Raw genomic sequence first — 10000 nt, forward strand, 5'->3', positions numbered from 1 at the left:
GGAATCTAGCAGGAAAGTTCGGACTTCGGTGGATTTTACATACAGCACAATCAGCCCCGCGAGGAGGGCCATCAGAAAAAGGCATTTTCGTAAGAAAAAACTCCTTGGCCGGGGTTCCTTTTTCAAAAAGCGTTCCACGCAGTCGGCAAACGAGTACTTTTTCGGGGCATAGCCAAGATGGGCCCGAGCTTTATCTATTTTGAAGGTGTGCGTGACACACATGTTGTGTACCTGTAAATCGGGAAGATAGACAGATCCCATTTTTGTGGTTATCCTCGATAGCATTTTTAGAAAATGAGGCAGAAACAAATAAAATGTGGAAAAACATTGGAGCTAGGAGGAGAAAAGACATCTAGGTTTTGCTCAGGAGATGCAAAGGGGCTGATTTCTTCACACAGTGATTTTGGCTTCGACTACGTAAGTGCCGATGCTATGCTATATTTCTTTTAATGATGTTGGAAGAGTGAGGCTTTGTTTTGGGGTGGGGGGGGGTTGCATGACCTTTGCATTTTCCAAATGTAATTGTTGCACGTAGTCCACTGCCTACCATGGGGTAAAATTTGGGTGAACAAAGAAACCAACGTAGGGTAGGGTAGGGTCTACAGTTACAGAGCACTGCAGGCAGGCCTAGGAGGCAGCTGAGAATCTATCGTAGCCTCAGTGGTCTTATCTGTGAAATGGGCAGATCGGACAATTTGAGAGCCTTCATTCCAGGGATCACAGAGGGCAAAGGCTGGCAAACCGAACAACGGCATGTTCCTGCCACACTTCGACACAGGGATCTTCCAACTTGGCCCTTTTATGACTTGTGGACTTCAACTCCCAGAATTCCTCAGCCAGGCTGAGGAATTCTGGGAGTTGAAATCCACAAGTCACAAAAGGGTCAAGTTGGAAGACCCCTGCTTTAAACTTGTGCATTGTCCTTTTTTCCCTTTCAAAAAGGCCGCTGGGGTCTGACCCGAGGGCGGTTACCAATACTTCTCACTAAAGTGCCCTTTCAAACCCCCCTCCCCAATTGCTCAGGGATGGATTACTTCATTTCTGGCGATCAGGACTGGGATCTCCGCGACGGGCAGCAACAGATTTTGTAATTTTTCCATGACGGCAGCTGTGGAAGAGAAAACACAGCTTTTGCGGTTACAGGTTTAACAGGAAGCAAAATGTTGGCCCGGTATCCATCTTAAAAACCTCTCGCATCTCCATCTTACAAACTTGGACCCTGTTTTCTAAGAAAAAATAAAGGACCAACTTGAAAAAGAGGTAAAACTGAAAGTGGTCCATCAGGATAAAGAACTCGATGTGGCTTTGGGGGCGTGGAGTCTTTCAAACCAAATAAGAAACCAGCATTGAGCCAGTGATTGGAGTTTGTTTACCTGTTAGATGAAGCAGAAAAACAGGAATATGGATCCAAGGTTTCCTGTAGCCCAGTTTTTCAAACTGAAAATAAAGGAGAAAACTGATTGACGAGGACAATTTGTTACTCCTGGGGTCTCCAAAGTTGTTAACTAAGACGTGTGGACTTCAACTCCCAGAATTCCCCAGCCAGCCAGACATGTTGGCTGGGGAATTCTGGGAGTTGAAGTCCACAAGTCTTAAAGTTGCCAAGAATGGACATCCCTGGTCTAAAGGTACAACAGTGGGCTGGGGAATTCTGGGAGTTGAAGTCCACAAGTCTTAAAGTTGCCAGGAATGGACACCCCTGGTCTAAAGCTACAAGCGGTGGCTGGGGAATTCTGGGAATTGAAATCCACAAGACTTAAAGGTGCCAGGTTTGGAGACCCTTGAGTTACAAGTCAACAGAGCCAAAATGTAGAGCAGGTGGAAGACAAGAGGTCTTTAACTCACTAAATCCACAATGGAGGAACACCAGCCCTCGTTACCGTCTTTGCCCCAACTGAGTTGATTTTGGGAGTCAAACCCTTACAAGTAGTCCTCAACATTTGACGTTAACTGAACCCAAAATTACAGCTGTAAATCCTGCCAGTTGTTAAGTGGGCCATCACATGATTGACCCTGATTTTCTGACTTTTCTTGTGATGGTGTTTAAATGAATGCCAGATTCACACACTGAAGGCCGCATTTGTTAAGCAGGTCCCAGGGTCATTAAGTCAACAGAATGTCCGCAATGGGTGGTTTTTGCCAGAAGCCAGAATTAAACCAGTTTCTGGCAAAAGTATCCTAAATCACGGTCATGTGACCACAGGACACGACAAACTGCCATAAATGCCAGCCAGTTGCCAAATGCCCAAAATGTCATTGTGATGACAGACTCTTTCTCCATCATCTGGGGCAGCAATTAAACCAGGGGTGTCAAACTCAAATTCATTGAGGGCCGCATCAGCTTTGCGGTTGCCCTCAGGGGGCCGGGTGGGTATGGCCAGGGTGGGTGTGGCCTACTGGGTGGGCGTGGCTAGAGTGCGTATGGCCTACTGGGTGGGCATGGCCAGCTCTACATCATTGGCATCAAGGGTGCCTACGGGGGCCTTGGCAGGAGTGGGACAGATCTGAGGGTCTCTGGCAGAAGGAGGGTCTCTGGGCCAGGGCCAAGGCAGTGGGGGCCGTTCCCTCACTGTTTCCAGGATGGCTTCGTGGGCCACATGAAACCACTTCGTGGGCTGGATCTGGCCCCCAGGCCTTGTGTGTTTGACATGTCTGAATTAAACAATTTACAGGCGTGTCCCTGAGATCCAAGGTTCTTTGACTCACCAAGGGCAGAAGCCACTCAGACAGGTTGACCTTCTCCCCATCGTTGATAAAGTAGGCCTGCCCACCCTGTGAATGACACCAGGGAAGGACCAATGAGAAAAGTGACTCTGAAATACTACCATGCTTTCATACATTTACAAAATATATTTAAAAACATATATAGGGCAGCCTAGGAAAGTAAACGCCCTCCTAACCATACCCAAGCAGTCCAAGTTTGTTGGCGATGTCCATTTTGGTGACCTAACCCTAACCCGAAGTTGAATTTTCCACCAATGGGATTTTCCCATGTATTTTTCCACAAAAGATAGATAGGGCAGCCTAGGAAAGTAAACGTCCTCCTAACCATACCCAAGCACTCCAAGTTTGATGGCGATGTCCATTTTGCTGTATGAGTTCATGGTGACCTAACCCTAACCCTAAGTGGAATTTTCCTCCATTGGGATTTTCCCATGTATTTTGCCAGGAAACATATTTTATTTTTATTTATTTTATTTTAATTCCATTTATATCCCGCCCTTCTCCGAAGACTCAGGGCGGCTTACAAGCTTAGCAGTAGCCTTCATTCTATGTATATGCCTGCTTATTAGAGCTTTCACACACATCCCAAGCGGCATTATTACAAAGTCAGCTTAATTGCCCCCAACAATCTGGGTCCTCATAGATAGGGCAGGCTAGAAAAGTAAGTGCCCTCCTATCCACACCCAAGCGCTCCGAATTTGTTGACGATTCCATTTTGCTCTCCGAGGTCATGGTAACATAACCCTAACCCTAATAGGCAGAGCAGATAGATAGATAGATAGATAGATAGATAGATAGATGGATGGATGGATGGATGGATGGATGGATGGATGGATGGATGGATGGACATAAAATCAATAAAAAATCCTAAAAATTTTCTTCCAAAGTGCTGGCTCTCAGCTCTTAAGTAGTCAATCAGAGACCCCCCCCCTTTTAATCTTTTATCAGTAGTCCTTGACTTACAAGCATTCATTTTGTAACCATTTGAAGTTAGAACATCACTGAAAAACTAATGACCGATTCTCACACCTATGACTTTTGTAGCATCCCCACGGCCACCAGGTGAAAATTCGGGGGCTTGGCAACTGGCATGTATTTATGACAGTTGCACTATCCCGGTGTCCCCGTTTACGACTTGGACAAGCAAAGTCAACGGAGAAAGCCGAATTTGCTTAATGACCGCACGGTTCATTTAACAACTGCAGCGTTTGGCTTAAAAACTGCGGTCAGAAAAAGGTCATAAAATGGGTCACAGCTCACTCAAAAACTGCCTCGCTTAGCAATAGAAACTTGGGCTCCGTTGTGGTTGTAAGTCAAGGACATCCTGTATATTAAAGTCCCAAATGAAAAAAAAAAGAAAAAAAAGAACAATAAAGGAAAAATAGGCCATCGGGGGATAAAGTTACCGGTGAAGGCCACATATCTCTGGAAGACCGGGAACTGAAAAACTCACCGCAATATAGTTCTTTTCGGGAGTGAGAGCCTTCGCAGCAAGGATGTGGCCTTGGACCAGATTTTTCACATGGACCCAGTTCATCAAGATCCCCGGATTGCCGAAACAGACGTTAAAAAAGCCTCTTTCGATATTGAGCTGTTGGCAAAAAGACGAAAATCACAAAAGCGCAGCTAAAACATGGAGATATGGAGGCTTAAAAAAGAAGATGGCCGGCTTGGGAATTCTGGGAGTTGAAGTTCACGGGTCTTAAAGTTGCCAAGTTTGATAAACCGATTTAAAGCAATCCTGGAGGGGAGATATTTGTATCTTGCTGTTAGGTGAAGAAAAATAATGAGTGGGCTATTTCCCTTTTTTTCCCCTCCTTTTTCTGATCTAAAACCCAGAGCTGGGGGGGGGGGAGGAAATGCAGTGTTCCTTTTAATGGCTTCCTGATCGTCTTGTCTGGAGGCTTCATTGACCTGACGAACAAACCAAGTTTCAAGTTGGCTAATGATAGGCGACACATTTGCAAAAGACCTTCTTAGCGTTCCCTGCAAAGGTGCTTCTGTAACCCCCCTCCTCCCCCTCTTCGTCAGGGCTGCCCGTCGAAATACGTACGGCCAATCGAGGCAAATGCTGCATCTCTTCCGGTCCATAAATCCCAGGAGGGCGGATTGCACAGGTGTGTAACCTCCCGCCTCCTGCAAAGTAAAGCAAACCAGAATGAATCCTTGAACGTATGAAATGACCGCTTTTTGAGTCCTTTGGGTGCAATTCCTAGAGATGCTTGTAACGGGAGGTGGGAATGAACCCGAGAGACGAGGGGGGCGAAGCCGTGGACTAGGCAACGTCAGATAAGAGGCAGCTGAGCCCTCAGAAGGAAAGGGAAGTGGTAAACAACTCAGAAGGGACCTTTCTTAGTTCCTTGGACTGTAAAGATGTGTGTGTGTGGGGGGGGAGATGTACTTTCAGATTTGCAAAGTTGATACCCCTTCGAGGTAGCCCAGATAGGAAGCACCACCCCCGGAATACCAGCTCTGTCTTCATTCTAAGGTTACATTGACAGAAGCTCGCAAGGGGTCGATCTTGTATTCTAAAACAGATGATGTAATGCAATGTGCAAATGACCTTGGGAGACGGGAGGAAGAGCCACAGACAAGGGTCCTATAAGAAGCAGCTGAGCCCTCAGAAGGAAAGGGATGCTGTAAACAACTCAGAAGGGACACCCCCACCCTAGTTTCATGAACTGCAAAGGCCAGGGTGGGGTGGTGGTGGTGAGGGGAGAGATGAAAGGCAGAACTAATCCGGAGTTTTAATCAGGTGCGGAAACTTGCAGAGAAGTACCTGTCAAGAGGGATCCATTCGCCGCTAAGACCATTTGTTCTGCGATTGATTTTGTCCGGGAATATTCATTAACTTGCTAAAGAGAGAAAGAGAATGAGAGAGAGAAAGAAAGAGAGAACGAGAGAGAGAGATTCAAAGGCTGAACCACTGTCTTCAGAACGGTGTTTTAGCCCCCTTTCCAAACGCTTTGGGAAACTAGAGTTTGAGCTGCGCAAAAATTTTCAACCCAGACGGAAATCAGCTGCTCAGTTCCTTCCTCCCAAGCACAGGGCATTCAAATCCAACTTCCCAGGTTCAGCCAAATGTACAGGCAGTCCTCGACGTACGACTATTCATTTAACGACTTTTTGAAGTTACGACAGGGCTGGAAATAAGTGACTTGCAACCAGTCCTTGCACTTACGACCGTTGCAGCATCCCCAGCGTCACGCGGTCAAAATTCAGGCACTGGGCAACCGGCACGTATTTACGATGGCTGTAGCATCCTGGGGTGGCGTGATCATCATTTGCAACCTTCCTAGCTGGCTTCCGACAAGCAAAATCAATGGGGGGAAGCCGGATTCACTTAAGAACCGCATGATTCACTTAGCAACGTGACAAAAACAGGCTGTAAGGTCAGACGTGATTTACTTAATGACCGGGTCTCTTAGTCGTGGGGGTTCCAGTCGTAAGTCGAGAACTCTCTGCAATTTATTTCCACTCCCCTACCTGCTCTAAAGGGAAATAGGAGACGGTCGCTTCGTCGCCATCAACGATCGCTTGTCCTCCAAAGACCACGTTGACTGTACTGGTGTAGATCAATCTGGGGATTCTTTGCCGCTTGCACACTGGGGAGGCACAGAAAAGGGCAAGGTTGCGGGTGCCAATCACGCCCGCGTGGCCCAAATGGCGTGAGAGGGCAAGAGGTTGAAGGAGTGAGCCACCGTTGCATCAAGTCTGGAAGAGAACGGGGGAGCTGAGCATGGGCTGGCCTCAAAACCTTAAGCCAGGCAAAGCTGGGGGAAAAAGTATGGGGATGAGAGACCACAAGGAGATCTCTGGGACCGTCGGTTAATCTGAGAAGTGGAAAACGATTGGGCGAGAAAGTGAAGGGAAATTCGTTTGGGCAAGAATAGGGATGTTTCCGGGACGTGAAAGATGTTTTGTTTTAATTGTGTTGCAGGAAAGAGGGAGAAATAATTGGTTGGTAGGCTCTTTTTGGGGGAAAAAGTAAAATAAAATGGTGGATATGGGAAGAGAAGCTAGAAGAAGTGGAGTCAGTGTAGGTCTGTGTTTCTCAACCTTGACAGCTGGAAGAGGTGTGGATTTCTATTACCAGAATTCTCTTGCTGGCAGAGAACTCCCAGAATTCCCCTGCCCAGTGAATTCTGGGAGTTGAAGTCCACGTACCTTCCAGCTGCCAAGGTTGAAAAAACACTGCTGTGGCCAGTAAAAGGAGATAGAACTTATTTACTATTGTCCCATAAGCTCCAAATTGGAAAATGGGATATGGCACCACCAGGTGATCCTGAACAATAGATTTTGGAAGCCTTAATTCAGCCCTGAAACCTGCCACTTTCTTTCCCTGTTTTATGGGACAAGCCGAGAAGAAGATTGCGGAGTTTTGTTCTCCAAAGCCTGAAGAAGATGTCTGTGCATTGAAAACACTGGGCAACGATACAACGATTGCACACTCAGTTTCTCGTGACAACAGAAGTGTGTGTTCAGTGTGTGTTTCCTAGCACACACAAAAAAATGATAGGTGCCCAAATATAAGCCTCAGATTGCTTAAGGGAGGTCTCCTCTTGGTAGTTCAATCCTGAATTTTGGTCAGCAAAAGTTGGTCTGTTCTCTTTTGTCGCCAACCTGCCATCACAACCACACACAAGACACCACTGACGCACCTTCGAGCACGATTCCGGTCCCTCCAATGTTGATCGACCGGATGTGTTTCTTGTGCACCTAGGAGAAGAGGGAAGAATCACAATGTCACAGCCACACAGACAGGGACTATTCCAGTATTTCTTAACCTCGGCCCCTTTAAGATGTGTGGACTTCAACTCCCAGAATTCTCCGGGCAGGGGAATTCTGGGAGTTGACGTTCGTGCATCTTAAAGGGGCTGAGGTTGAGAAGCACAACTCTATTCCCTTTGCATTTCTTGAACGGTGATTGGCCCAAAGTCACCCAGCCGTCTCTCATGCCTAAGGCGGGACTAGAACTCACCGTCTCCTGGTGATTGGCCAAAAGTCACCCAGTTGTCTCTCATGCCTAAGGCAGGACTGGAACTCATCATCTCCTGGTGATTAGCCCAAAGTCACCCAGCCATCCCTCATGCCTAAGGCGGGACTAGAACTCACCGTCTCCTGTAATTGGCTCAAAGTCACCCAGCCATCCCTCATGCCTAAGGCGGGACTAGAACTCACCATCTCCTGGTAATTGGCTCAAAGTCACCCAGCTGTCCCTCATGCCTAAGGCGGGACTAGAACTCACCGTCTCCTGGTGATTGGCCCAAAGTCACCCAGCCGTCTCTCATGCCTAAGGCGGGACTAGAATTCACCATCTCCTGGTAATTGGCTCAAAGTCACCTAGCTGACCCTCATGCCTAAGGCGGGACTAGAACTCACCGTCTCCTGGTGATTGGCCCAAAGTCACCCAGCCGACTTTTGTTCCTAAAGCAGGACTAGAATTCACCATCACCTATTTTAGAACAACCTTCCCACATCTTCCAGAGAGCCTGCATTGTTTCCAAAACTCCAAAACTACAGAAGGAAAATCCAGCTGGACTCACTTGTTCTATGCCGGTCGTCCCGTACGCGGCTGTGTGAATGAGACAATCCACACCTTCGCAGGCCGAGTACAAGTCCCCGAAGTTTCTCACGTCCGACTGTAAGGCAGGAGGAAAACTTGCACGTGTGTCTTGCGGGAGGACAAGTGTCCATTTTTTAAACCGGGTGACTCATATAACAGCCCAACTACAACTATAATTCCCAGGGCCGTGTTTTTCACGTTGGCTGGGGAATTTAAAGCTCTCCGTGGCTTGGGGGCCAATTTATTTGCAGGCCTCTCTTTTCTGTTACGTCTGTCTTAGGGGGCCCCAACCCCCCAGTCCATGGACCAGTACCGGGCCACTGCATGCCAGCAACCGGGCCGCACAAACAAGCAAAGCTCCATCCGCGGGATGCAGACAGCACACAAAACAACGCCCCCTCCGGTCCGCGGAAAAACCTCTGTCCACGGAACCGGTCCCTGGTGTCCAAAAGGTTGGGGGCCTCTGATCTATCTAACCCACCAAAGCAGGGAGGGAGGGGTTGTGGTTGTGGGTCCCCCTTCTTAAGGAGGCCCACCTGGTGGGACCCAGAAAAAGGGCCTTCTCCGTGGTGGCTCCCTCCCTGTCGAATATTATTCTCCCCAGAGATACGATGGGCCCCCATTCGGATACTCTTTTGAAAGACCCCGAACACCCGGTTTGGCCAAGAGGCCTGGGTACCCCAGAGAAAGATGGAGCCGCTCAAGTGGATGGTTTGATTGTTGTCGCTGGGGAATTTCGGTTTATTGGGGTTTGTGTTGGGTTTTCATTTCTGCCCGGAGTCACCATGAATGAGTCGGGCGGCCACATCAATGTCCTTAATAAATAAATAAATAAATAAATAAATAAATAAATAAATACAGCCTATTTATCGATAAAAGAGTTGAATCCCGCACATCTTAAAGCTGCCATTGGAACACACTGACGTTCTGAGTTAAAAGCCTCGTTTTTATTTCCTGCGGAAGCTCAGAGGCAAAATGACACACCTTCTTCCCTGCTGGGTTGCCAGCCTTGGTATTTCAATTCCCAGAATGCTCAGCAATGGGTCTGCTAGCAAGGGAATTCTGGGAGAAGGGAATCCGCAAGTTTGGGACCGGACAGCCACCTTCTCCGTCTCTGCCCTACTCTGACTTTGACCAATTATGCTACTCTCTGGTATTTTAATAAAATAAAATTTAATTGCACTAAATCACCTTCTGGATTCATTGTGATACAGGTGGTCCTCAAATTACGACCACAGCTGAGCCGAGAATTTATGCTGTGAAAGTGGGTCATTTGTTAAGCGAGCTTTGCCCCATTTGACGACTCTTCTTGCCACGTTCGTTAAGCGAATCACTGCAGTTGTCAAATTAATAACAGGGTTGTTAAGTGGATTTGGCTTGGCTTGTCAAAAGGTCGCCAAAGGGGGGCATCACGTGACTCTGAGACGCTGCAACCGTCATAAATGTGAGTCAGTTGTCAAGCATCCAAAATTTAAATCACGTGACCACGGGGATGCTGCAACGGTCGCAAGTGTGAAAAATGGTCATAAGTCACTTTTTCCCCCCAGTGCCGTTGTAACTTTGAACGGTCGCTAAATGAACTGCGGTAATTTGAGGATCCATCAACTAATTAAAACAGGTAGTCCTCAATTTGCAACCTTTAATTGGGGCTGGAATTTCTGTCCTAAGTCAGGGCGGGTTGTGAGTGCGAGTCCGAGTCACACGGCACTT

At 47.5% G+C, this 10000-nt stretch overlaps 1 protein-coding gene across 1 annotated transcript in view; it reads right to left on the bottom strand.

Annotated features, from left to right (window-relative positions):
• Window positions 1-10000, bottom strand: part of SDR42E2 (short chain dehydrogenase/reductase family 42E, member 2) — a gene marked incomplete at both ends in the record, with an annotated part of 26217 nt that overhangs the window by 33 nt on the left and 16184 nt on the right. Inside the window, 8 exons of the mRNA XM_081337934.1 lie at window positions 1-231; window positions 1035-1108; window positions 1374-1437; window positions 2707-2772; window positions 4178-4315; window positions 4778-4860; window positions 5504-5579; window positions 6211-6329. The exon at window positions 1-231 is cut by the window's left edge and continues 33 nt beyond it. Coding sequence (XP_081194060.1) covers window positions 1-231; window positions 1035-1108; window positions 1374-1437; window positions 2707-2772; window positions 4178-4315; window positions 4778-4860; window positions 5504-5579; window positions 6211-6329 — 851 coding nt within the window. The remainder of the gene's footprint in view (window positions 232-1034; window positions 1109-1373; window positions 1438-2706; window positions 2773-4177; window positions 4316-4777; window positions 4861-5503; window positions 5580-6210; window positions 6330-10000) is intronic.

This window comes from Vipera berus, assembly GCF_964194415.1.
Source record: "Vipera berus genome assembly, chromosome: 13".
In the NCBI taxonomy this organism is placed as follows: Eukaryota; Metazoa; Chordata; class Lepidosauria; order Squamata; family Viperidae; genus Vipera; species Vipera berus.